This window comes from Amblyraja radiata, chromosome 38 (genome assembly GCF_010909765.2).
Source record: "Amblyraja radiata isolate CabotCenter1 chromosome 38, sAmbRad1.1.pri, whole genome shotgun sequence".
NCBI classification, from domain to species: Eukaryota; Metazoa; Chordata; class Chondrichthyes; order Rajiformes; family Rajidae; genus Amblyraja; species Amblyraja radiata.
In genome coordinates, this window is record NC_045993.1 from 6,362,554 (window position 1) to 6,390,497 (window position 27,944).

At 44.0% G+C, this 27,944-nt stretch overlaps 2 protein-coding genes across 3 annotated transcripts in view; one reads left to right on the plus strand and one right to left on the minus strand.

The window, feature by feature from the left end:
- Window positions 1-1,830, minus strand: part of rangap1 (Ran GTPase activating protein 1) — a 29,559-nt gene extending 27,729 nt beyond the window's left edge. Inside the window, exon 1 of one of the 2 annotated variants that reach the window (XM_033013497.1) lies at window positions 1,703-1,830. The gene's annotated coding sequence lies outside the window, so the exon portion shown is untranslated. Of the gene's footprint in view, window positions 1-1,507; window positions 1,616-1,702 lie in introns of those variants that run through there. The other variant, XM_033013498.1, reaches the window with a different exon arrangement.
- Window positions 1,831-4,721: 2,891 nt separating this feature from the next.
- Window positions 4,722-27,944, plus strand: part of zc3h7b (zinc finger CCCH-type containing 7B) — a 47,702-nt gene continuing 24,479 nt past the window's right edge. Inside the window, exons 1-11 of the mRNA XM_033013064.1 lie at window positions 4,722-4,883; window positions 11,445-11,539; window positions 13,944-13,983; window positions 16,062-16,259; window positions 17,263-17,421; window positions 19,845-19,925; window positions 20,790-20,843; window positions 22,353-22,398; window positions 23,020-23,279; window positions 24,155-24,404; window positions 27,299-27,354. Of these exons, the coding sequence (XP_032868955.1) occupies window positions 11,472-11,539; window positions 13,944-13,983; window positions 16,062-16,259; window positions 17,263-17,421; window positions 19,845-19,925; window positions 20,790-20,843; window positions 22,353-22,398; window positions 23,020-23,279; window positions 24,155-24,404; window positions 27,299-27,354 (1,212 nt within the window). The 5' untranslated portion in view covers window positions 4,722-4,883; window positions 11,445-11,471. The remainder of the gene's footprint in view (window positions 4,884-11,444; window positions 11,540-13,943; window positions 13,984-16,061; window positions 16,260-17,262; window positions 17,422-19,844; window positions 19,926-20,789; window positions 20,844-22,352; window positions 22,399-23,019; window positions 23,280-24,154; window positions 24,405-27,298; window positions 27,355-27,944) is intronic.

The window sequence follows — 27,944 nt, forward strand, 5'->3', positions numbered from 1 at the left end:
TCAATAATTCAAGAAGGGTCCCGACCCAAAACGTCACCTATTCCTTAAGGGAACTAAGGAATCAGGGACAGTGACTCTATTAAACTCCAGGTGATTGATTTGTATATACCATTAACTAAATTCTGCCACATCTAAATATAGTATGGGCTAAGCTTTATAAATCCATGCTGGCTTTATTTATTCAGCTGAAAATTGAAAGATCAGCACACTCGCTCATGAACAGAACCTCGTGATTTCTCACAGACCAATGTTAAATTAATTATAATATAACAAAGAATCGTAGCAGACAGGAACAGGTCCATAGGCCCACAAAGTTTACCAAGTTAAACTAATCTTCTCTGCCTGCATGTGATGCACATCATGTGCCCATCTAAAAGCCTCTTAAAGGCCACCAACACCTCTCCCCTGGCTGCACATTCCAGGCACCACCACTCTGTTTAAAAAAAAACTTGCCCCTCACATCTCATTTAAACTTTGCCCCTCTGATCTTAAAAGTTATGCCCTCTAATCCTTGACATTTTCAGCCTGGGTTAAAAGTTCTGACAGTCTCCCCTCTCTATGCCTCTCATTATTTTATATATAATTTTTCTAATTTTCCCTCCATAAAGATTTTTAGAGATTAAAGGATAATTTGTCAATCTTAAAGATCTGTTGAATTAAAGAAAACACATTTTGGCTTTTTATTGTAAACACAAAACTTGTTACCTTTCCATCTTTGACTCAAGGTGTGAAAATTCTGCAGGTAAACAATCGTCTTTGTTACACGCTTGCCTATTTCACACACAACAGCCAGGTATGCTGATCAAAACACAGTGTTGAAGCAAATCAGCCGGAAAGGCAGCATCAGTGGAGGGAATGGATAGGTGACAATTCGGATTGAGATCCTTCTTCAGAAATGTTGCCTGTCCATTCCCTCCACAGATGCTGCCTGCCCAACTGATTTATTCCATCAGACGGAAGGGTCTCGACCCAAAACATCACCCATTCCTACGATTCAGAGATGTTGCCTGTCCCACTGAGTTACTCCAGCATTTACCAGTGTCTATCTTCCGAGTTATTCCAGGACTTTTTTGATCAGGATTCCAGAATCTTGTGTAACCATGTGAACTGATTTTTTCCAGTACTCTTGACAGCATTGTTGTGTCATCATCAACTGCTGGGAAGGGTTACAATAATACACACAGCAGTCTGCCCAGATCACAGACACAGGCTTCTGAACAACCCTAGAGGTGGGGAGAAATCTCAGCAGTACTTTTCAGCAAAGATCCTATAGTGGAGCACCCTGTCCCCGAATCATTAGACACCCCTGACATGTTAACAAGCATTCAAGACTCCAGGGCGGAAATTGGTGACTGTTACACTGTCTAAAAAGGCCCCATTACTTATGATGAGACATTAAACCAAGACATTAAACCCTGCTGTGAATCAAGGAACAAGCTTGGCTCTGGGAGCACGTTGATGACAATGAGGTGATAACTACACACCAGCTCTACATCCAAACACCTACCGATCTCTGCCTCCAATGCACTCAAGAGACGGCGCCTCTGGTTGTTTATCACTAACAGAACACGTTACTTGAATTATGAACAAACCGCTTATAAAGCCTCCAGCGTCACTTAGAAATCATAATTAATAGCAATTTGTCGAAAAATTCACTAAAAACACCTAAGGAAATTAATGTGCAAATAAAAATACCACAAACCGTTCGGATTGAAAGCAATTTAACAGCTCGCTCCACGCGCCGAGTTTCTTTTACCTAATGGCGGTCAACGCTTTTCAAACCGGCATCTAGTGAGTTCCGCCGTTTCTCCCTGCGCATGTGCGAAGAGCCAAGCATTGTGGGAGTTGTAGTTCTACCCGAGACGGCGCTCCTTCCGTTCAGGCCGGGCTGATACCCCCTCGCGAACTACATTTCCCTGTGAACGTTGCGCGAACGGGTTTCCCCGCCCTTTCGATCAGATCTTTGCTTTCGATTGCATACGAAAGAAAGCCGGTTTGCAAGCGTGACCAAAGATCTTATAGCAGTATAGCAGATCTTTGAGCGTGACTCTTATAGAAACTTACAAAAATTCTTAAGGGGTTGGACAGGCTAGATGCAGGAAGGTTGTTCCCGGTGTTGGGGAAGTCCAGAACAAGGGGTCACAGTTTAAGGATAAGGGGGAAGTCTTTTAGGACCGAGATGAGGAAAACATTTTTCACACAGAGAGTGGTGAATCTCTGGAACTCTCTGCCACAGAAGGTAGTTGAGGCCAGTTCATTGGCTATATTTAAGAGGGAGTTAGATGTGGCCCTTGTGGCTAAAGGGATCAGGGGGTATGGAGAGAAGGCAGGTACAGGATACTGAGTTGGATGATCAGCCATGATCATATTGAATGGCGGTGTAGGCTCGAAGGGCTGAATGTCCTACTCCTGCACCTATTTTCTATGTTTCTATGAGTCTCTCAACCAAAGATACTAGAGGAGCTCCTCTATAATCTTTGCTCTCAACTGCACCACCTGCAGGCGTCAGGGCAGCACTTTGCAGGGACCCTTCCAAATGTTCTCCATAATACAACTTTTTTTGTACACATTTAGCCTGACATAGGTGGTGGGGAAGATGCTGGAGTCAATTATAAAAGATGAAATAGCGGCACATTTGGACAGCAGTATCAGGATCGGTCCCAGTCAGCATGGATTTACGAAGGGGAAATCATGCTTGACTAATATTCTGGAATTTTTTGAGGATGTAACTAGGAAAATGGACAAGGGAGAGCCAGTGGATGTAGTGTTTAAGAAGGAACTGCAGATGCTGGAATATCGAAGGTAGACAAAAATGCTGGAGAAACTCAGCGGGTGCAGCAGCATCTATGGAGCAAAGGAAATAGGCAACATTTCGGGCCGAAACCCTTCTTCAGACTGTGGATGTAGTGTACCTGGACATTCAGAAAGCATTTAATAAGGCCCCATATAGGAGATTAGTGGGCAAAATTAGAGCACATGGTATTGGGGTTAGGGTACTGACATGGATAGAAAATTGTTTGGCAACCAGGAAACAAAGAGTAGGAATTAACGGGTCTCTTTCAGAATGGCAGGCAGTGACTAGTGGGGTACCGCAAGGCTCGGTGCTGGGACCGCAGCTATTTACAATATACATTAATGATTTAGATGAAGGGATTCAAAGTAACATTAGCAAATTTGCAGATGACACAAAGCTAGGTGGCAGTGTGAACTGTGAGGAGAATGCTATGAGGATGCAGGGTGACTTGGACAGGTTGGGTGAGTGGGCAGATATATGGCAGATGCAGTTTAGTGTGGATACATGTGAGGTTATCCACTTTGGTGGCAAAAACAGGAAGGCAGATTATTATCTGAATGGCAAGTTGGGAAAGGGGGAGTACAAAGAGATCTGGGGGTCCTTGTTCATCAGTCATTGAAAGTAAGCATGCAGAAGGACCTCTTTAACTCAACTCCAGGTACAGCAGGCAGTGAAGAAAGCTAATGGCATGTTGGCCTTCAATAACAAGAGGAGTTGAGTATAAGAGGTCCTTCCGCAGTTATACAGGGCCGTAGTGAGGCCACACCTGGTGTATTGTGTGCAGTTTTGGTCTCCAAATTTGAGGAAGAACATTCTTGCTGTTGAGGGAGTGCAGCATAGGTTCACAAGGTTAATTCCCAGGATGGCGGGACTGTTATATATTGATAGAATGGAGCGGCTGGGCTTGTATACTCTGGAATTTACAAGGTTGAGAGGAGATCTTATTGAAACATATAAGATTATTAAGGGATTGGACACGCTAGAAGCAGGAAACATGTTCCTGGTGTTGGGGGAACCAGGGGCCAGCACCCAAACAAAAGATTTTCACAGCATCTTGGTGCAAATTACAATAATAAACTAATACAAGGGCTTGAATTAACACATTTTTTATATTTGGCAGTTCCAGCAAGTCACTACATTTTGAATACATTTCCAGTCTTGTCTTCATCTAACCCCTGCTTCTGATCCAGAGTAAAAGCAAATCGTGTTCCGATGAAGCAAAAACACCAACTACGTTTACCACTTGCCTTAAACCAATGTTTGCAAAAGTTTTTTTTAAAGCATGATAAAAAGACAGCATTTCATAATGAAAAGATCAAAATTCTGGTACCAAGCACAGAACTGAGAAGGCCATCAACAGGTCCAGGCATTGAGGGGCCCACGCAGCACCACCTTGTACTTCTTCCACAGCTGTGATTCATTGTCAATGAGTGCTGCCAAGATTCCTGTGCCCACCCGGTTTTCCATGATGAGTGTAGCACCTCCACCAGGCCCATCACCCCTCTACATTGGGATAACATTTGCTGTAAATGTGCTCTTCTAAATTGTTATAAATCGCAGCCAAAGTGCCGGGAATAAGAGTCCCTTGTCTTTGAATGGGCATACATTTAAGAAGAGGCAATGGGAATATAAGGAAGAGCTCGGGTTAGTAGTAGTAGTAGTAGTTGTGGTGGTAGGTTCAGCATTGGAAAAAGAGAAAGACACACACATACAAAAAAACGGAACTGCATATGCTAGTTTACAAAAAAAAAAAGGCACAAAGTACTGGAGTAACTCAGCTGGTCAGGCAGCATCTGTGGACATGGATGTTCTCCAGCTATGCTGCCTGACTCGCTGAGTTACTCCAGCACTTTGTGTCTTTTTGTTTCAGAGAAAGAGAGAGAGATGGACTAAGTACAATTTCAGGACGTCAGGAGGTATTGCTTCCTTTTGAATCAGACAGCAGAAGGCGGAGCGCGGGGTGGAGCATGCTGTGGCGATGGAGCAGAAACTTCAGCGTTAGACCTTCAGTAACTGGATGGACAAATGTGATTTTAATCCAGAAACCAGCAAGGCGGCCAGAGAGCGGGAATAAACCCCACTGAAAGAGGTAAACTGGTGAAAAATGCAATGTGGGAAAATATATCGTGGCCACTAGTTTTTATTCTTCAAATTCTCTTCTTTGAGCCGTTGCAGGGTTAGGTTTCGGTTTCTTTCTCTTTTTAAGTCTTCTTATCTTCATGTGGTCCGACCTCCGGACTCGTTTGCAGTAGAGCAGGGGACCTGTTTGGTGGCCGGGGAGGGAACTACGCAACACCGCGGCTTTATTTTTTGTTGTAGGCCTCAACTGCTTTTGTGTGAATTAATTTCCAGACAAGGAGTGAGCTAATTTAATCAATTATTAAAGTCCACGTGCTCCCACTCTAAATTGGTAATTTAGTCGAGCTTTCCTCTAACACTTGGAAAGAATATTTTACTTTCAGAATCGGATTTGTTGTTATCTTAATTTCACCCTAACCATTCATTTCACACACTGAAGCATAACCTCCATATATTTAAACTGGTTTGTGACCTGGACAATCTCCCTGACTCTCTAAATTTAAATAATGTCCATGATTTTGAAACTCTGATATAATCAACTTTATTTATGATTGTAGTTTAGTCACTGGAATAATAAGAAATATGTGTATTTCTTTGGTACCTTATTACATCCCAAAGTACATATTGGATAATTAAGTACTTTAAAAATGAAGCGATCATATACACGTGGATTTACTCTTGTGATGTGATACTAATCAGATTACATTGCACTGATGTTGGTGAGAAAAGTGCAATGACTACAGCACCTTTTTTGAGATAGTATCAAGGGATTTTCCACGAGGAAGCATAAAATGGCTGTAGTGTTGAGGTAGAGCTGCTACCTCACTGTGCCAGAGATTTGGGTTCGATCTGATCTCGGATGCTATGTGTGCGGAGTTTGCATGTTCCCCCTTTCACGGTGTGGGTTTCCTCCGGGTGCTCTGGTTTCCTCTCGCATCCCGAAATCGTGCGGATTTTGTAGGCTAATTGGCCTCCATAAATTGCTCCTCGTGTGTAGGGAATGGATGACGAAGTACAATAACCAAGAAACTAGTGTGAACGGGTGATCGATGGTCGTGTGGACTCAGTGGGCCGTAGAGCCTGTTTACATGTGGTATCTCCAAACGAAACATTTCTCCATCCGTGTGTTGTTCAGTACTATGCTAAAGAATCAACTTTTTGCTACAAATCATTAAAGTGGGCCTTGGTCTCACAATCTTCAGTGTGGGAGGTGATCAGAATGTGTATTTGTAACTTAATCCCCATGTTGGGTATGTCTTGATCTTACTTTGCAAATCAATTGTATACTGTGTGTTGGAGAAACAAGGAACTGCAGATGCTGGTTTACAAATAAAGGCACAAAGTGCTGGAGTAACTCAACGGGTCAGGCAACATCTTTGGAGAACATGGATAGGTGACATATCGGATCAGGATCCTCTTTCGGACTGATTGTGGAGGGGGAGAAAGCTGGAAGGGTGAAGGGGCAGGAAAAAGCTGAGCGAATGATAGGTGGATACAGGTGAAGGAGGGGGTTGATCGGCAGATAGTTGGACGAAGACCAGAGAGGAAAAGACAAAAGCTGTGTGATAAGGATAGAAGAAGTGCAAATTGTGAAGCCAGAGGAAGGAATATAGATGCAAGGGGATGGGAGAAATGGATGTGTGTCCAAGTGGGGCACAGAGTGGGGAGGAGGGGAAGGGGTGAGGGGGGTTTGTAGGCATACTGTGTTCACATTTATAAAGAAAATTGTTGATGTAGTTTATCAATTATTCACTTCTCCAGATGAGGCAATCTTATTCCTGTACTTGAGTGATGGAAAAAAAGCGTATATTGCGCGTTTGAATTGGAAGCAGGAGTAGGCCCCTCGGTCCCTCAAGCCCATTCTGTCATTTAATAACTTATGCCCTCCTAGATAAGTGAAGCATAGCTTCCTGGTGACACGAGAAATTGCAGACACTGGACGCTTTAGCGAAACATAAAGTGCTGGATGAACTGCAAGCAGTATCTGGAGGAAATGAACAGATAATAATAATAATAATAAATTTTATTTATGGGCGCCTTTCAAGAGTCTCAAGGACACCTTACAAAAATTGAGCATGTAGAGGAAAAACATGTAAGGGGAATGAAATAAATAGTAGAGACATGACTAGTACACAAAGTAAAGACAGAATTCAATACAAAACACAGTATGAGGCAATTAATGCACAGATGAAAAGGGACGGGGACGTGGGGCTAAGGATAGGCAGAGGTGAAGAGATGGGTCTTGAGGCGGGACTGGAAGATGGTGAGGGACACGGAATTGCGGATCAGTTGGGTGAGGGAGTTCCAGAGCCTGGGAGCTGCCCTGGAGAAGGCTCTGTCCCCAAAACTGCGGAGGTTGGACTTGTGGATGGAGAGAAGACTGGCTGATGTGGATCTGAGGGACCGTGAGGGTTGGTAGGGGGAGAGGAGGTCAATGAGATATGGGGGGGCCAGATGGTGGAGGGCTTTGTAGGTGAGGATCAGGATTTTGTAGGTGATCCGGTGGGAGATGGGAAGCCAGTGAAGTTGTTTGAGGACTGGAGTGATGTGATGCCAGGATTTGGTATGGGTGATGAGTCGGGCGGCTGCGTTCTGGACCAGTTGGAGTCGGTTGATGTAGGTGGAGCTGATGCCAAGGAGAAGTGAGTTGCAATAGTCCAGTCGGGAGGAGATGAAGGCATGGATGAGTCTTTCAGCAGCGGGCGGTGTGAGAGAGGGTCTGAGTTTGGCGATGTTGCAAGATGAAAGAAGGAGGTTTTAATGACATGGCGGATGTGAGGCTCAAGGGAGAGGGTGGAATCAAAGATCACGCCAAGGTTGCGGGCCTGGGGAGATGGGGAGACAGTGGTGCCGTCGATGGTGAGAGTGGCTTTGGAGCCTATGAGGAGGAATTCTGTCTTATCGCTGTTGAGTTTGATGATGTTGCGGGTCAGGACCCTTCTTCAGACTGATGACGGGAGTTTCTTTGGTACTTTGTGTTTTGCTAATAACTAATTGTTTTTCCACTTAATTCCCCCAGCAATAAAAAAATAACATAATTAGTTTACTTAATGACTTGCTGTATCAGCAAATCAGCCTTTTGGGAATTATATAGGAGGGCACCTGCATCTTAGAGTTCTGCAATCTTTCACCATTTAGATAATATGCTTTTTAATGTTCCTGCTGACGCTAGCTGATGCAAGAAAGGGCATAAATGCTGGAGTAAATCAGCGGGTCAGGCAGGTGATGTTTCGTGTCGGGACACTTCTTCAGATCGATATGGTTTATTTGTCAAGAGAAACAGACATTCTCTTGGCAACTCTCTTGGTAGAATTTCAAACCTCTGTACATGGGGTTTATATATGTTTTAAACACAAAAACAAGAATAAATGATTGACTGCAGTTTTGGTGGCAATAATTGTCCACTAAGTTTCAACATTTTGAGTATAGACAAGTAACTTTGCAGAATTACATATTTGTAGTGGGAGCATATTGGAGCTGCCAAGCCAACTCTGAATATTAAAACACCTTTGCTGGAACAATGTCATTCATACGGATAGTCTAAATGCTTGAGTACGGTGAAACCAAAATTCTGATGACAAGATGGGTGACAAACAACATAAACCTTCAGGATAATAATAATAATAAATACTTTATCCCCTTATTCAGGGGAAATTCAGATGTCCTTGCAGCACACTAATAAAATACAACATAGCATTAAAGAGGAAGTTTAATATTAAAACATAAAAACATCCCCCCACAATGGTTCCCACTGTGGGGGAAGGCACAAAGTCCAGTCCCCATGGATGTTTGAAAAATGGACAGGCAGGTGGCAGTATCAATAAGGAAAAGTACGAAGTAATGATAATTTTCCATTTAGAATGGTGACTGGGTCCTGTTTTACAACTTTGAGCCTTTTATTATGGAAGGACCTTACAAGGAAGACCCAGTTCTCTGTATCTGTATCTCTGAAGATACAGAAATAAAGTCACCGATTGAGCAATAGAATACTTGCCTTTATTGCCCCAGAAATAGAATATAAGGACAGTGTCAAACTAAGTTAAAACCCCCCCACTATTTATGCCAGAGGTAATGCATGGCATTACAGTTTTGATTCACACTGTGGAGTCGGGGGGGGGGGGGGGGGGGGGGGGGGGGGGGGGGGACCTAATGACAGGAGACCATGACACCATGGTCCAAGTTCCCTTTATGGTTCTCTAAAAGGAGGTTTGCCTAGGCAATGGCATCATCCTTGCAGTTTTACCAAGGCAATCAGGTCAAGATTGCAAAAGTGAACTTTGAGTCATTGAAGGATACAGCACAGAAACAGGCCCTTCGGCCCAACGAGTCCCTGTTGAACAGCGAGCACCATTTTCTACACTCATGCTAAGCCAACCCCTTTATTCCCATACCACACCCTCCCATCAAACTCCCCTTCGACTTTGGTGAAACTTGGTGTAATTCACATTGCCAATTAATCTATTGACCCACACATTTTTGGGGATGTGGGGGAGGGGCGTATCTGTAGCACCCAGAGGAAACACTTGCGGTCACACAGAGAACAGGCAAAATTGCAGAGGGCACCATAGAAACATAGTAAATAGGTGCAGGAGTAGGCCATTTGGCCCTTCATGGCTGATCATCTAAAATCAGTACCCGCTTTCTCCCCATATCCCTTGATTCCATTAGCCCCAAGAGCTATATCGAACTCTCTCTTGAATATATCCAGTGAATTGGGCTCCACTGCCTTCTGTGGCGGAGAATTCCACAGATTCACAACTCTCTGGGTGAAAAGGTTTTTCTTCATCTCAGTCCTAAAGGACCTACCCCTTATTCTTAAACTGTGACTCCTGGTTCTGGACTCCCCTAACATCGGGAACATTTTTCCTGCATCTAGCCTGTCCAATCATTTAAAAAATTTATTTGTTTCTATAAGATCCAGAGGAGATCAGGAGTGAAGGCCAGATACTGGAGGTGTGAGGAAGTAGCAGCTCTACTAGCTGCACTACCCGACGGGTATCCCCTCTGATGGGAGGAAAGAAAGACTCGGTCTTCTCTCACCAGGCAACTCATAAAATGGCTCCGAGATGGTGCCTATTCCTCATTGTTTATGTTAAAAATAAAAAAAATTCAATTGCATAATACTGCAAGAAAAACAGCATGCTACTGAAATCCCAGGCAAAAAAGTACTTTCAGTTTCCACATCAAACCAGCACCTCCACCAAAACCGGGACATGAAACTGCTCTGCCACCAGGTGGAATCTATGATATATTTACTCCACTAACTTGGATTTCTCTGGAGAATGCAGATTTAAACACCAGCAAGCCCAGGACGCGCAAGTGTGAGGGTCCTGGAATTACTTGTTTTAGAAGGAACCGCAGATGCTGGAAAATCGAAGGTAGACAAAAATGCTGGAGAAACTCAGCAGGTGAGGCAGCATCTACGGAGCATATATATATATATATATGGAGCATCCGTAGATGCTGCCTCACCTGCTGAATTTCTCCAGCATTTTTGTCTACCTTCGATTTTCCAGCATCTGCGGTTCCTTCTAAAACAAGTAATTCCAGGACCCTCATATTTGTGCGTCCTGGGCTTGCTGGTGTTTAAATCTGCATTACTGGTGCCTTAGTCAGGATCAAACCTGAGTCTCTGCCACCACTGCTGCACCACTGTTCCATCCTTGCTTAGACTCCACATCATTAACATCATTAACACTTGTCAAATCAAGCTGCCCACAGTGCACAGATCAAGGAGAAAGGAATAATCTATAGTTCATGTTGGTTTAGTTTAGATGCTTTTATTTTGCTGTCAGAGTAAGATTGCTCTGGGTTCAAACCCAATATTAAGACATTGAGTTCAAGCTGTGAACCCCCATTCCACTAGAATGCCAGAAGTGTGCTTCTGGGAAAGGGTGTGTGGGAATGAGAACCATCTTTCTATGGGATTATTCCAGCATATTACTTTAGACTTTAGAAATGCAGCACGGAAACAGGCCCTTAGGCCCACGGGGTCAGCGCGACCAGCGATCACCTCGTACACTGGCATTATCCTACACACTAGGGACAATTTACAATTTTACCGAAGCCAATTAACCTACAAACCTGTATGTCTTTGGAGTGTGGGAGGAAACCGGAGCACCTGGAGAAAACTCACGTGATCACGGGGAGAATGTACAAACTCTGTACAGGCAGCGCCCGTAGTCAGGATAGAACCCGGGTCTTTGGCGCTGTGTGACAGCAGCACTACCACTTTGATGGTGTTGCAATGTTTGTTTGGAATGAATGTCATCTTCTCCTAACATTACTCTCTGGGTATCTTCATCACATCGTTTGCAGCCATTTCGAAAGGTCGATTGTCATCTTCGCCAGTCGGACCACTGTCTGTAAATTTACTGGATAAATAAGATGCAGTATAAAACATGTGATCTACAAAATGGCTGTCTCCCTCCCATTTAACAAAAATAATGCATGCCATAGTGACTGATGTGAAACACAAAGAAATGCTTCTCCCTGTGTGTTTAGGCTTTAGTTGCACCATGTAATTCCACCCTCCTCCTGCCTGAATAACGATGATTCATTTTCCCCACAGCTGATACCAGCGCCTGCTGCTGTTAACATGTCGAGCACCTCTCCAGGTACACAGAAGCGCAAGGAAGAAATTCAGAAAGGATTACACTTCATTCAGTAAGAAAGGCCATGCTACCTCTCTGCTTTTTCCTGAAAGAAAAATACATTCTGTAAGGTTTTATCATGGAGATTCCGCAGTCATGTAAATACAAGGATAATGGGCATCGAGTTATTGCGTTGCAGAAGGTCCCAGATTTGGTTTTTGCTCCATAATGACTTCGTTGATTTTGTCTGCAGCAGTGGATGGGCCCTCTCTGCCTTTCAGTACCTGTGCCTATGACTTAGCTAAGAGGAATCTGCTCCAATTTCCTTTGCCAGCAAGTGAATTTGTTGAAGTCGGAAAGGAATATGATTTTGAGTAATAGAATCATACAGCGTGGAAACAGGCTCTTCGACCCAACTTGCCCACGCCGACCAACATATCCCATCAAATAATGTTCGCAATGTTGGGCGAGTCCAGAACCAGGGGCCACAGTCTTAGAATAAAGGGGAGGTCGTTTAAGACTGAGGTGAGAAAAAACGTTTTCACCCAGAGAGTTGTGAATTTATGGAATTCCCTGCCACAGAGGGCAGTGGAGGCCAAGTCACTGGATGGATTTAGGAGAGAGTTAGATAGAGCTCTAGGGGCTAGTGGAGTCAAGGGATATGGGGAGAAGGCAGGCACTGGTTATTGATAGGGGACGATCAGCCATGATTACAATGAATGGCGGTGCTGGCTCGAAGGGCTGAATGGCCTCCTCCTGCATCTATTTTCTATGTTTCTATCTACATTAGTCCCACCTGCCTGCATTTGGCCCATATTCCTCCAATCCTGTCCTATCCATGTACCTGTCTAGTTGTCTCTTAAATGTTGCAATAGTCCCTGTCTCAATTACCACCTCTGGCAGCTCAGCTCGTTCCATACACCCACCACCCTTTGTGTGAAAAAGTTTCTGCTCAGATTCCTATTAAATCTTTCCCCCTCCACCTTAAACCTATACCCTTTAGTTCTCGATTCCCCTATTCTGGGCAAGAGATTCTGTACACCAGCTATGTCTAAAAAGACAATCTCCTGGTGCTCAGTGTCTCAAAGGTAGCAGACAGCAGATTTTAGCCTTCCTACGATTTCCCTCCACCTGCAACCAAAAACGGCCATCTCTTCTCTCATTTGTGAAGAGTTTGACTGGTTACTGACTCTAATCATCTCTCTGAGTATCAAACATTGGCCACGTTTGTGTCTGCACTTTCAGATCAGTTAGGAATTTTCTTTAAGTTCAGACAGCATTTTAGACTTGAGCACATGTTATCACTACTAAGTTTCTCTCTTGAGATATGGAGATATAGTTCAGACAAATCAACCTCCCATGCCTTATTCAAGTGGCAGATTTCCATGTTTGAATTGAGATAATTCTGAATTTTAGTAAGCTACCCACATCTCATCTGAAACTGTAGGCTATATGTTGATCTTGACCCTCTGCCAAACATATGTATTTCATTTACAATGCATGTCTTGCATCCTATGCTGCTGGATCATGTATTTTCCCTTTTCCTACAGTGCCTTGAAGGTCAATTGTAGTTCCTTCAGAGTGAGCTCAGCAAACATGTGGCACAGAAGGCAGAAGTGCTGCCTCATAGCATCAGAGACCCAGGATCGATCGTTATATCTGATGCTGTCTGTGAGGAGTTTATACGTTCTTCCTGTGAGCACATGAGCTTCCTCTGAGAGCTCTGGTTTCCTCCCATATTCCAAACAAGTGTGGTGTTATAATTTCATTAGCCTCTGTAAAATATCCTTAGTGTGTAGGGAGTGGGTGAGAAAGTGGGATGAAGTATAACTACAGATGGTCAAAAGGATACAAATTGCTTGGGTAACTCAGCGGGTCAGACAGCATCACCGGAGAACATGAATAAGTGACGTTTTGAGTCGAGACCCTCCCAGGAAGAACGTACAAACTCCGCACAGACAGCACCTGTAGTCCGGATCAAACCCAGGTCTCTGGCGCTGTAAGGCAGCAACTCTAACACTGTGCCGCCCTTAAATGCATAGATGTTGTTAGCTTCAAGTGCTTCTTCTGTTAGCATCAAAGTCCAGTGTATTCTGGCCTTACTAACGCGAGTCACTACTATTAATGATTTGTGAATGTGTTTTCTTGATTTCCTTTGCTGCGTCACCCCACTTAGACTCTTATTTTCCAAACATTTGGTAGTCACTGGGTTGTCACTTCCAAAATGAGTCACATTGCACATGCCCATCCTGACGTCCATTTTCCAATTGCGTTTATTACCATCATTATATGGACCAATTGGCCTTAGCTAAGGGTTGTGATGGAAAAATAGTGCAACTCCAGTTGAGAGACACTGATATTCTTGCTCCAGCTAACTGTACATCACAATGAGTTATAGATGTTGTATCCTTGCCTAATAGGCAATATTGCTCAGATATCTCACTGACAATAATGAATATATCTGCTTCTCCCACCAGATCTCCATTACCTTATCCTGGAAGCCAGGATGAATACGAGGTACATGCATCTCTTACCGTATTTGATTACTAACTTGTTTTGATTTGTTTGTTTAACTCACTAAATTAGTGCACGCCACATATAAGGTCAGAAGTGATCGGAGCAGAATTCGGCCCATCAAGTCTACTCCGCCATTCAATCATGGCTGATCTATCTCTCCCTCCTAACCCCATTCTCCCCATAACCCCCGGCACCCGTCAAGAATCTATCTATCTCTGCCTTAAAAATATCCATTGACTTGGCCTCCACAGCCGTCTGTGGCAAAGAATGCCACAGATTCACCACTCTCTGTCTAAAGACCCTTTCCTCATCGGGAAGAGCACAGAATCCAGCCATCCCTTGCGACCATCTAATTAAAATGTGCTTCATTATTATCCCGTTTTAAAACTGCACAACAGTCTAGCATTGAGCTTTGCTTCTAGAAGCCAATAATGAAAAATTTCCCAGCTATTGCGACACAATAAATCAAGTTCGTGGAACCTTACCTGGGACGTAGTTGAGAGTTCCCATAGGCATTGGTGAGTTTCATTATTAGTAACAAATATGGGCACAATACCACATCTATCATGTTGATAAAGCTGTCATCAACTGTTTTGGCACGGAGATGGTGAATTTGCACCTTCCTCGGGGAAATCCTGGACCATAAGTATTTGAGACCAGGCCATGCAAGTTGAAGCCACCTCTTGCCCCTGTGAAAAAGTGGGCATAACCTTGCATTTGCACCAATTAACCTTTGGTTCAAATCCAGAATTCTTGTCCTGGACAATCCTTGGACAATCCTTAGGCAATGGCATACAGTCTGTCCACACAGACGTGGCGAGGGCAATGAATTTGATGTGTGGCTTTAACCTTGTACTCAAATTGTATTTCACTGGAGGGAGAAAAGTCCTTGGTTCCAATCTTAATCTCATTTAATTTAGAGTACAGGACTCCGCGCTAGACTGGTCCATGCTGGATGGTTGTTATTCCAAGGAGCTTTTCTGTCTTTGCAATGTTCTATGCTTAATCTCACCCTATTGCAAAGGAAATATTTTCTCTGAACCGGCAAACAAAATTCTTTATTTTTGCTCCTCCATTCTCTTTCCTCTGTTGAAATGGTCTCCTTAATTCTGCCTCGTTTAGCTATGCTATTTTATTTTGTCTCAAAGTAAAACTGTACCTATTTTTCCATACGGAACTGATTCGGTGTGTGCAGGGGGTAGGATGAGGCTATGTCTTGAATTGGGGCTGTTTATTAACCATGGATTACAGACAAACAAAATAATAGGACTAAGGTTTAGGCTTATAAATTCAGCGACCCCATCCCCAGGAATAAAACTCGGGCACCAAGACATTAGGTCAATATATTTGGTCACAATGAGGGAAGAAGAATTATCTTGCATATTTTCTGCTTTGGAACAAATCTACATGGCACTCTGGTTAATCTCATGGGCTGTCCCACTGTATGAGTTAATTCAAGAGTTCTTCCAAGTTTCCCCTGATTCGAACTCGGAGAATTACGGTAATAGCCGCTCGTAGGTACTCGGGGCTCTCGTGGACATTTTTCAACATGTTGAAAAATCTTCCCGAGCTTACCGCGTTTCCCGAGTACCTGCCGTTAACGTTACGAGCCGCTAAGAGACGTCCCGAGCTCCGACGTACCCGCTACGTACATTCTATGTGCTTACCACGAGTAGTTTTTTTTTAAACTCGGGAGAGCTCTTGAATTAGCTCGTACAGTGGGACAGCCCCTTTAGTGTGATAGATGCTGAACCCTCTGTAGATTGATCGAATGTGGTGGAATAATGGTGATTGCCTTGCATTCTCTCTGCTCTGTTCAATCAACTGTAGATTCGCATCGGAGAACCAGCATATTGAGTGAAGGTCGAGTTGACCCATAAGCTTTCTAAGATCCATACTGAGAGAATAGAGAATGAAGAGTAATACTGAGGCAACTGAACAAACTAAAATGGATGGTCTGATTTGAGGCTGTTATGAGATTTTACCACCAGGTGACAGCAAGAGGTTGAAAATGTTGAACAGCAGACTAATAAAGGGTTCAACTTAAATGCACAATTTTGTTTCTTGTTCGTGTTAAGACTTTCCTGCATCAGCTGGTCAAAAACTTACTGGAAGAAGGGAATGAGCTGTACAGAGCGACGGATTATAAACAGGCCCTGTTCCAATATGTTGAAGCCTTGAACGTAGCCCAGTATGCAGAATCAGATGATGTTGTGATCTCGCAGCGATTGCTGGAGCACCTGTATGTTAATCGAGCAACCTGCTATTTCAGTATGGTGAGTGTTCACCGGGATTCTATCATTTACAGTTAGTTTTAAGACAAAGGCATATTAGCCAACATTTACCTTTTAGGTAACACCAATGAAAGGGAGTATCTGGTCATTTATCTCATTGCTGTTTATGGGAGGTTGTTGTATGAAATTTGGGTCCTGCAATTCCTCCCTCCTCGGAAATACTATTTTGGCAATTAAGCTGTTTGGGATACTACGAATCCATGAACTTAGGAAACATCCTACGAGTGTTCCGTGCTCCTTTTTATACTTTAATAAAATCATTGCTCATTCTCCAATGCTCTGAAGGTAGAAGTCCTAAGCTACCCAGCCTCTTCCTATAACTCAAGCCTGCCTAGTAACATGCTGGTAAATCTCTCTGCACCCTTTCCAACATGATAACATCTCATAGCTGGGCGACCCATAGAAACTTAGAAAATAGGTGCAGGAGGAGGCCATTCGGCCCTTCGAGTCTGCACCGCCATTCATTGCGATCATGGCTGATCGTCCCCAATCAATAACCCGTACCTGCCTTCTCCCCATATCCCTTGATTCCACTAGCCCCTAGAGCTCTATCTAACTCTCTTAAATCCATCCAGTGATTTGGCCTCCACTGCCCTCTGTGGCAGGGAATTCCACAAATTCACAACTCTCTGGGTGAAAACGTTTTTTCTCACCTCAGTCTTAAACGACCTCCCCTTTATTCTAAGACTGGCCCCTGGTTCTGGACTCGCCCAACATTGCGAACATTTTTTGATGGGATATGTTGGTCAGCAGGCAAGGGGATGAATACGGTCTACTCAGAGACAACAATTGGCCTCCAAAGGGCAAGGCGAGAGACCGACTGATTAAGATATTTTAAGGCTGGCACTGGTGCAGCAAAACCTGGAGGGAAGGGGCACTCTCAGAAAATTAGCAAAAGTAAAATTAATATTTACCTCTCTAACATGGGGCAATGGGGAAGTAAGGCTCTGTGTCCATGGGTTGGTAACCTTGACTGTTCTTGCAGGATGTACATGAGAAAGCGCTGGAAGACTGTGAAAGTGCTTTGAAGCTGAATGAAAACAATTATCGGGCACTTTATCGGAAAACCAGAGCGCTCAATGAACTAGGGAAGCATAAAGAAGCGTATGAATGCATAGCCAAGTGTTCATTCGCTGTTCCCCAGGTGAGTAATTCTGTTTACAAGTATTTATAACCTTTTGTCTCCTTTTCAGCTCGAACCTTTGTCCACCCATCTGCCAATTGAAAAATCCCCCTCATCTGTATCCACCTATCGCTTGCCAAATAAAAAAGACACAAGTTGCTGGAGTAACTCAGAGGATCAGGCGTTTCGGGTTGGGACCCTTCTTCAAGACTGATTGAGGTTGGATTGGGAGAGGGGAGAAAGCTGGAATATGTCCACTTTAAAAAATATATATATATGATTTACCAAATACAGACTTCCATGACGCAAAAAAAATCTGCCTGTGATCGATAAACCCCTGTCCCACGGTACGAGTTCATTCCAAGAGTTCTCCCGAGTTCGCCCTGATTCGAACTCGGAGATTTACGGTAATGGCCACTCGTCGGTACTCGGGGCTCTCGTGGACATTTTTCATCATGTTGAAAAATCTTCACGAGTCTTCCCGTGCTTACCTGCCGTTAGCGAGTCTTCCCGAGTACCTGCCGTTAGCGCTAAGAGACGTCCCTGAGCTCCGACGTTAATTCTCTGTGCTTCCCAAGAGTTTGATTTTTTAAAACCTCGGGAGACCTCTTGGAATGAACTCGTACCGTGGGACAGGGCTATTAGGCATCCTCCCCAGTTCTCACGCTTCCATGTATGTTTTGAAAACTTAATTTCAAACCCCAAGCAACTATATCTAGGTCAATAATATAAATAGCAACGAGAAAATATCCCAGTAAAAGTCTCTTGGGACCCAACTGGTAACAGGACTCCAAGTACATCTTGTGCTATGTTCAAGCATTCAGACTATTCTTAATCCACTGCAGCAGATTGCTTCCAGTCCTACAGTACTCTATCCCAGAGAGTAACCTGTCACCACATAGAGTCATAGAAACCTACAGCATGGAAATGGGCTCTTCAGCCCAACTTGCCTATGTCAACCAAGCTGCACCATATACACTAGTCCCTCCTGCCTGCATGTAGCCCACATCCCTCTTATCCTTTCCTCTCCATGTACCTGTCCAAATGTCTTTTAAATGTTGTTATAGTCCCTGCCTCAACTACTTCCTCTGGCAGCTTGTTCCATATTTCCACCAGAGTGTCGACCTCGAGCTACTCTGTTAAAGTAGCAAGATTCATTTTCTGGAAGCTCTCTCTGCTTTTTCTTGTTCCACTCTAAATTACCATAACAGGGAAAATCGGGATATCTTTCAGCTAATTACATATCATGGAGATGTAACAAATTGCCCCACGTTATACCTCCAAGTACCATCTTATTCTTTTTGGAAATTGTAAATGTATTGGCTTCCTTCCAGTCTGGGACATGATCTCTGACTTTGGCAAGCTGCTAAAGATTCAGATAAGAGGCTCATCTAGTATATATTTCAATTTAATTCAATCGCCCTGCAAGGTCAAAAGCAGAAGGTCATAAGTCGGCTAATTTATTTTTTATCAATAGTTGTCTTCTCCTCCTGAAGATGCTGAGACTGATTCCACAAGCGCTGTTTATCTGAAAGAACAATTGGACAATTTGCTGGTCCCCAAACCATGAACATAGAATATATGCAGCAGATTCAGGCGCAAGTTCACAAGTTATAGGAGTAGAATTAGGCCATTCGGCCCATCGAATCACCTCTGCCATTCAATCACGGCTGATCTCTGCCTCCTAATCCCTTTTTCCTGCCTTGACACCTGTTCTAATCAAGAATTTGTCTATCTCTGCCTTAAAAATATCCACTGACTTGGCCTCCACAGCCCTCTGTGGTAATGAGTTCCACAGATTAATTGCCCTCTGACTAAAGAAGTTCCTCCTCACCTCCCTTCTATAAGAGCACCCTTTAATTCAGACTCTGGTCCTAGACTCTCCCACCAGTGGAAACATCCTTTCCACATCCACTCTATCTATGCCTTTCATTATTCTGTAAGTTTCAATGAGGTTCCCCCTCAACTTTCCAAACTCCAGCGAGTAGAGGCCCAGTGCGAACCCACTCATTCCTGGAATCATTCTTGTAAACCTCCTCTGGACAGCTTGTCCTCCAAAGCCAGCTTGTCTTTCCTTGGGTATGGGGCCCAAATTTGCTCACAATACACCAAATGCAGCCTGACCAGCGCTTTATAGAGCCTCAGACAAGAGGCTGCCTGTAATGGCAGAGTGCCTCAAGCCTGCTCCGCCATTACAGATGATGCATTATATCTGCAACTTTGGCTTTCTTTCTACAACTTGCCTCCATATTATGAAGCCACCCATTTGCTAAAGAGGACCTCTAACTGGCACAAACCAAGGATTAAACCTGAGACTGTTTCACCCATTATGGCCAGCAATCAGAAGAAGCATTTTCTGGGCAATGTACTGATTACCAAAAAAGGAAAATAAACTTGGAATGTGAAACTATAGAGGAATTATGTGTTATTCCTTTTATATTTAGGATGAAAATGTTGTGAAATTGACACAAGAACTAGCACAGAAGTTGGGGCTACGGATCCGTAAAGCATATATCAGAGCTCAGGTAAGGTGCTCTGGACTTGTGCGTCTTTTCCTCTTTCCCTCTTTTTAATTTCCCTACAGATATAAAAAATAACGGGAACGAGATCTACAGGGAGCCAGAGTGGCTGAGTCTAAACCATTAATGTTGGAGTAGATGATGGCATGGTTGTTAGTTGGATGCAGAACAAATATCCCACTAAGAAATAGGATAAGATACAAGATAAGATACAAACTCTGTAAGGATATGAAGGCACCCAGAAATGTATGCAACATTGCAATCCACTAGGATAACCCAATTTTCAACATTTCAAGTGTTTTTATTTGGAGGGTTTGAATATATTTCTAGCTCACTATGTTCAATTCCAGCCACAACGCGTTAGGCTGGCAGTCAAAGAGCAGGAGAGGATACCACGGAGATTTAATAGAATGATGCTATGGATAAAGGACTTTAGTTATTTGGAGAGGCTGGAAAACTGGTATTGCAGGGGAAGAAGTTAAGGGGAGGTTTAAAGGTTCATAGATTTTAAAAATGCAAAAAAAAACAAATCCAAATGGTGGTCATTTGGGTTGCGTTGTTAGTGAATGACCTATTTTGATTTTGATTAGTAAGGGTGTCAAAGGATATGAGGAGAAGGTGGGAGAAGGGGGTTGTGAGGGAAAGATAGATCCACCATGATTGAATGTTGGTGTAGACTCGATGGGCCGAACGGCCAAATTCTGCTCCTACGACATATGAACGTATTTGAGTTACTAGCTGCTCCCCTTATTATAGCTGTTTTTGTGTTTATGCAGATAGTTGAAGTTTACATTGGTGACATGTAAAGGCAGGCAAATGATGTGACTGTACCCAATGTCCACTAATCCCACAACTATTCCCCTTTTTCAGCCTGACGTAGAAACAGTGGGCCTGACACCAATTGGAAATTCAGTGAACAGCGTAAGTTGACTTTTGCTATTTTACTCCAGAGACATGATTCCTTCAGAAATTTTAACAGAGGGACATGCTTTAATTAAAACGACTGTAGTTTGATTGATATTCAATAAATCCAAGGGTTTGATATCCATGTGGATGCAAAGGAAATTGGACGAATCAATAATTGGTTAAACATTCAGACACCGTCTCTCTTAAGAAATGTTCTGTCAATTAAAGATGACCCCTTTAGACCACTAAAAAGATGGTTGTCAAAGCTGCCTCTTTTCTACAATTGCATTAATCCTACTTTAGAGAGTTGATCATTAAAATCTTCTCTGGCCCCTCACTACAATAATACCGTCTTTTGGATAAGATATAAAATCTCGGACCCAGCAGCTGCATTATTGAGTTCATGTAGAATATTTGGAAATGAGCTGGGAAGTATTCTTCTCCCTGTCCTAGCTGACATTTATCCATGAATTAACTTAGCAGAAAGCATGAGTTATTATATCATTGCTGTTTAGTTTTGTTTAGGGATACAGTGTGGAAACAGGCCCTTTGGCCCACCGAGTCCACGCTGACCAACAGTCGCCCCATACACTAGTTCTGTTCTACACTCTAGGGACAATTAACCTACAAACTTACAAGTCTTTAGAATGTAGGAGGAAATTGGAGCAGCCGGAGAAAACCCACACGATCTTAGGGAGAACGTACAGACAACACCCATAGTCAGGATCGAACCCGGATCTCTGGTGCTATAAGGCTGCAACCCTACCGCAGTGTCAATGTGCCTTCCTGTTTAAGAATTATTGGTGTGTTTGGCTGCAATGAATCCTATAAACGTTTAATCAATTCCTTTAGATCCAAAGTGGATGACCCATATTTGCTTATACTGAAATATATTTTCCATAATTTTACTAATTTGTGTAAGTGGAAATGTATATGCTGCTCTCTATGCCATCTTGCATATTTAGCAATAAATATGGTGGGTGGTTGAAGGTAGACACAAAATGCTGGAGTAACTCAGGGGGGTGAGGCAGCATCTCTGGAGAAAAGGAATGGGCGACGTTTTGGGTCGAGACCCTTCTTCAGACTATTCTTCAGAATAGTTGAGCTGCAAATTAGAATAACAGCCAATTATCCCACTCTGCCCTTGTTAAGAAATCAGTGAGTGGCAGAAGACAATAATTTGGCTTAATTTACACGAGAGGACATTCTTGCAGTGACCCGTGTGTATCGCTTCAGTATAATCTACTATTCTTTTACTCTTGTACTTAAATATGATTGTGCTTGTGTATAGTTAGATTTTAATTTAAGTGTATGTAACAAAGGAATTTCACGTGCTAGGGTACATGTGACAAGAAAGTGCCATTGAACTATTCTCTATATTTTTGGATAGCACAGACTCTCTAATTGAAAAACTTTCCTAATATTTGACATTTTTTTATTTACCATGTCATGGTGTCATATTGACTAACAAGCAAACTTTCATTAGCAAAGCAGGCAACAATGTAAGCCACTTTCTATATTCTCCCACAGATATCCATAAATGGCACTAGCGATATAGATGATATTGAATCGGGTAAGTTTCCATTTCATTTGTTTGTGTGGAAATATAAATCAGCACAGCAGCCACAGAGAACAACGGGTTATGTCTTCTGGAAGTTCATCCATGATCATATTGAATGGCGGTGCAGGCTCGAAGGGCCGAATGGCCTACTCCTGCACCTATTTTCTATGTTTCTATGTTTCATGTAAATAACAAGCATAAGCATATCCTGTCCACTTTCTACAGATGCTGATTTGTACCAAAGATAGACACAATTGCTGGAGTAACTCAGCGGGACAGGCGACCTGACCCACTTAGTTACTCCTGTACTTTGTGTCTATTCTTGACTCTTGACTTGACTTCAGCAACTGACAATGGCAGAGAACATGCTGGTTATATATTGTTTAAGAAGGAACTGCAGATGCTGGAAAATCGAAGGTACACATAAATGCTGGAGAAACTCAGCCGGGTGCAGCAGCATCTATGGAGCGAAGGAGATAGGCAACGTTTCGTGCCGAAACGTTGCCTATCTCCTTCGCTCCATAGATGCTGCTGCACCCGCTGAGTTTCTCCAGCATTTTTGTGTACCTTCTGGTTATATATTGTGTTTCTGATGGGATTCCCCCTTACAATCGTGTCTTTATTTCTATGCAGACTTGTCCTTGGAGTTTCCATGTGCTCTAGGCCCGGCCAGCGCCCCCTCACTGGCCAGTGAACCCTCAAGCCCACCTCCATCAGCAGGCCTCAGTATCCAGCAGTCACAGGCAGACCCTGCCCCAGTCAAGGGCCTAGGCGGTGATGGGGTCTCCCTCTCAGTGCCTGAAACTGCAGATGAATTTGCAGATGGAGAAATTATTGGAGAAGACCTGGACACATTGTTGGATTCTTTCGGAGGGGCAAATGAATTTCCGACGGTAAGGGATAGGAGTATATAAGAAGGAGTGTTAATTCCAGTCGTCAGTTGGTCTGGTACTCTGGAGTAGAACACACAATTAGCTTCCTAATCAAGATTGCAATTCACCCAGTCGGTCTCAGGTTTCTGTGACTAAAAGCCCTGTCCCACGGTACGTGTTCATTCCAAGAGCTCTCTCTCCCGAGTTTGCCCTGATTCCAACTCGGAGATTTACGGTAATGGCCACTCGTCGGCACTCGGGGCTCTCGTGGACATTTTTCAACATGTTCAGAAATCTTCACGGGTCTTCCCGTTCTTACCTGCCGTTAGCGAGTCTTCCCGAGTACCTGCCGTTCGCGTTACGAGCCGGTAAGAGAAGTCCCCGAGCTCCGACGTGCCCGCTACATTCATTCTCCGTGCTTACCACGAGTTTGATTTTTTTTTTTAAACTCGGGAGAGCTCTTGGAATGAACTCGTACCGTGGGACAGGGCTTTATCAGTTTTTGTTTTGGTTTTAGAGATAAGGTGCAGAAACATGCCCTTCAGTCCATCCAGTCCGCACCGACCAGCGATCCCCGCACATGAACACTATCCTACACTAAGGACAAAATGTTGTGTTTATATCAAACCAATTTACCTACAAACCTTTGTACGTCTTTGGAGTGTGGGAGGAAACCAAAGTTCTCTGAGAAAACCCACGCAGGACACAGAGAGAACGTACAAACTCCGTACAGATAATTCGGCTATGGATGCTAAGTCATTGGGTATTTTTAAAGTAGAAATTGACAGGTTCTTAATTACACAATAAATTAATAATAAATGTTTAATAATAAACATTAATAATAATAATAATGCCTGTTTATTGTTTCTGGACATAACACTCTACTGTATCCGCAGGCATCAACAACTGGGACAGTTCCCACCAACCTACCCAACGATGTGTCCCGGCTCCTCGCCGTCTTACCCAGTGGTGCCCCAGTGCTTCCGTCTGCTGTGAAGGGTGATGTGGGCCCAAAGGTGTGTCTTCCACCGGCCTATTCAATGCCTCCCGCCCAGAAGATGGACACCCTGGATACTATCAGTCCATGCACAACTGTGAATAATCTAGATTCCTTGGACCTATTCCCTGGGACAGAACCTCAGCCCAGTAAGTATTCTTTCTTGTACCATTGACCACTCATTTGGTGGGGAAACACATCGGTTTGTTTAAAATCTTCTCCCAAGGCAAATGTGACTTTATGAGTTGTATTGTGTGCATGGACTACTAGGCAATGCACACCTCATACCAAATGCGTCGGCCTTGGTGGATGTTTAAACAGACTTGCAAGAATATTACCATCGTTGTATGGTGCAGTTCTGCCGCCCCATTATAGGAAACATGAGGCTTTGGAGAGAGTACAGAAGAGGTTTACCAGGAAAGACACACAATGTTGCAGGAACTCAGCAGGTCAGGCAGCATCTCTGGAGAAAAGGAATAGGTGACGTTTTGGGTCGAGACCCTTCATCAGACTGAGACTTTTATCGGGGGACGATGCTTCCTAGATTATAGGGTATTAGCTGTAAGGAGAGTTTAAACAAACTTGAAGGTAGACAAAAGTGCTGGAGAAACTCAGCGGGTGCGGCAGCATCTATGGAGCGAAGGAAATAGGCAACGTTTAGGCAGACTATTATCTAAATGGTGGCCGATTAGGAAAAGGGGAGATGCAGCGAGACCTGGGTGTCATGGTACACCAGTCATTGAAAGTAGGCATGCAGGTGCAGCAGGCAGTGAAGAAAGCGAATGGTATGTTAGCTTTCATAGCAAAAGGATTTGTGTGTAGGAGCAGGAAGGTTCTACTGCAGTTGTACAGGGTCTTGGTGAGACCACACCTGGAGTATTGCGTACAGTTTTGGTCTCCAAATCTGAGGAAGGACATTATTGCCATAGAGGGAGTGCAGAGAAGGTTCACCAGACTGATTCATGGGATGTCAGGACTGTCTTATGAAGAAAGACTGGATAGACTTAGTTTATACTCTCTAGAATTTAGGAGATTGAGAGGGGATCTTATCGAAACTTACAAAATTCTTAAGGGGTTGGACAGGCTAGATGCAGGAAGATTGTTCCCGATGTTGGGGAAGTCCAGGACAAGGGGTCACAGCTTAAGGATAAGGGGGAAATCCTTTAAAACCGAGATGAGAAAAACTTTTTTCACACAGAGAGTGGTGAATCTCTGGAACTCTCTGCCACAGAGGGTAGTTGAGGCCAGTTCATTGGCTATATTTAAGAGGGAGTTAGATGTGGCCCTTGTGGCTAAGGGGATCAGAGGGTATGGAGAGAAGGCAGGTACGGGATACTGAGTTGGATGATCAGCCATGATCATATTGAATGGCGGTGCAGGCTCGAAGGGCCGAATGGCCTACTCCTGCACCTAATTTCTATGTTTCAGGTCGAAACGCTTTTCAGACTGATGTGGTGGGGGGGGAGAGGAGGGGCCAGAGGGCTGAGGGAGAGCTGAGAAGGGGAGGAGACAGCAAGGGCTACCGGAAATTGGAGAAGTCAATGTTCATGCCGCTGGGGTATAAACTGCCCAAGTGAAATATGAGGTGCTGCTCCTCCAATTTCCGGTGGTGCTCACTCTGGCCATGGAGGAGGCCCAGGACAGAAAGGTCGGATTTGGAATGGGAGGGGGAGTTGAAGTACTGAGCCACAGGGAGGTCAGGTTGGTTATTCTGGACCGAGCTGAGGTGTTCGGCGAAGCGATCACCAAGCCTACGCTTGGCTCACCGATGTAGAGCAGCTGACATCTAGAGCAGCGGATGCAATAGATGAGGTTGGAGGAGGTAGCGGCGGAGGTTAAGGGGTGACCTGATAGAAGTTTATAAAATTATGAGTGGCATAGATATGTATACAGTGAGAACCTTTAGCCCAGAGTGGAGCTGTCAAATCTAAACTAAAAACAAAAAATGCATCTGCGGATCAGACAGCATCTGTGGAGACAGACACATTGGATTTGGAGGAGTTTAATGGGGTGACAGTGGTTGGATTATGAGAAAACATTGCACTCCTCTCTCCGACGAGAGTTCCCTGTTTTCGCACATTCACACTTCCTTATCTATCTGTCTCCCTCCCCCCTGACATCAATCTGAAGAAGGGTCTCGACCCGAAACGTCATCCATTCCTTCTCTCCAGAGATGCTGCCCGTCACGCTGAGTTACTCCAGCATTTTGTGTCTATCGTTGCACAATCTAGACTTCCATTAAATGGTAGTGATTTTCTTTAAAATTAAGATAGAAAAGGAGTATTGGTAGGGTTGATAGAAATTATTTCTGCAGCAGATGAATTGAGGCAGGAGCGGACGGGCGCATCGTACGAAAGTTAAAGAATGTAGTAATGTTTTAGTACGTAGTTTAGTTTAGAGATACAGCGTGGAAACAGTCCCTTTGGATCTGTGGTTTACTGTCCATGAACCCCAGTTCACTGTGTAGGAAGGAACTGCAGATGCTGATTTAAACTGAAGACTGACACAAAATGCTGGAGTAACTCAGTGGGTCAGGCAGCATGTCTGACGAAGGGTCTCGACCTGAAACGTTACCTATTCCTTTTCTCCAGAGATGCTGCCTGACCCGCTGAGGTAAAGCCCCTGTCCCACTTAGGAAACCTGAATGGAAACCTCTGGAGACTTTGCGCCTCACCCAAGGTTTCCGTGCGGTTCCCGGAGGTTTTTGTCAGTCTCCCTACCTGCTTCCACTACTTGCAACCTCCGGGAACCGCACGGAAACCTTGGGTGGGGCGCAAAGTCTCCAGAGGTTTCCGTTCAGGTTTCCTAAGTGGGACAGGGGCATTACTCCAGCCTCTTGTGCCCAACCTCAGTTGCTCTTCATTCATCTCATTGCTGTGTTCTGTGTTAGTTGCTTCATTAATTCCTTTCCCTGTATTTTACTGAAATAAACATAGTTGTTTGCAACCGTGAAAATGCTCTTTCTCCATTCATTGATCCGAATCCTCAACCCCGCCTAAATTTTATCGCAACAATAATGAAGATCATTTTTGTGCTTCACCAGCATCGAGACCGATGACGCCAATCAACAATAAGAGTGCGCCAAGCAGCTTCTCATTGGTGAGCCCAATATTTTCATTACACCTTCTTTACGGCTGTTAGATTTATGGTTAGTACAGGAAATATATTGGTCCGGACACAGTTGCTTTCATTGTTTAGTTTAGATTACTTTAGAGAGACAGTGTTGAAACAGGCCCTTCGGCCCATCGAATCCACGCCGACCCTCGATCACCCGTTCACACTTGTTCTATGATATCCCACCTTTGCATCCAATCCCTACACACCATGGGGCGATTTTGCCGAGGGCCCATTAATCCTCAAGCCTGCACATCTTTGGGATGTGGGAGGAAACCAGATGACCCGGAAGAAACCCACGAGATCACAGGGAGAACGTGCAAACTCCACAGAGACAGCACCCGAGGTCAGAATTAAACCCAGGTCTCTAGCACTGTGAGGCAGCAGCGCTATCAGCTGTGCCACTGTGCTGCCATGGCGACAATGAATTGATCACACGAACAAACTTTTCACACTGACTAGACCTTTCCAGCGTTCGCCTCTATATATTTCCTGGAGCCTCCACGCCGTGCTGTGATCCAATGCCTTTACAACCCAGGTTAAGGGGCTGTCCCACTGTACGAGCTAATTCAAGA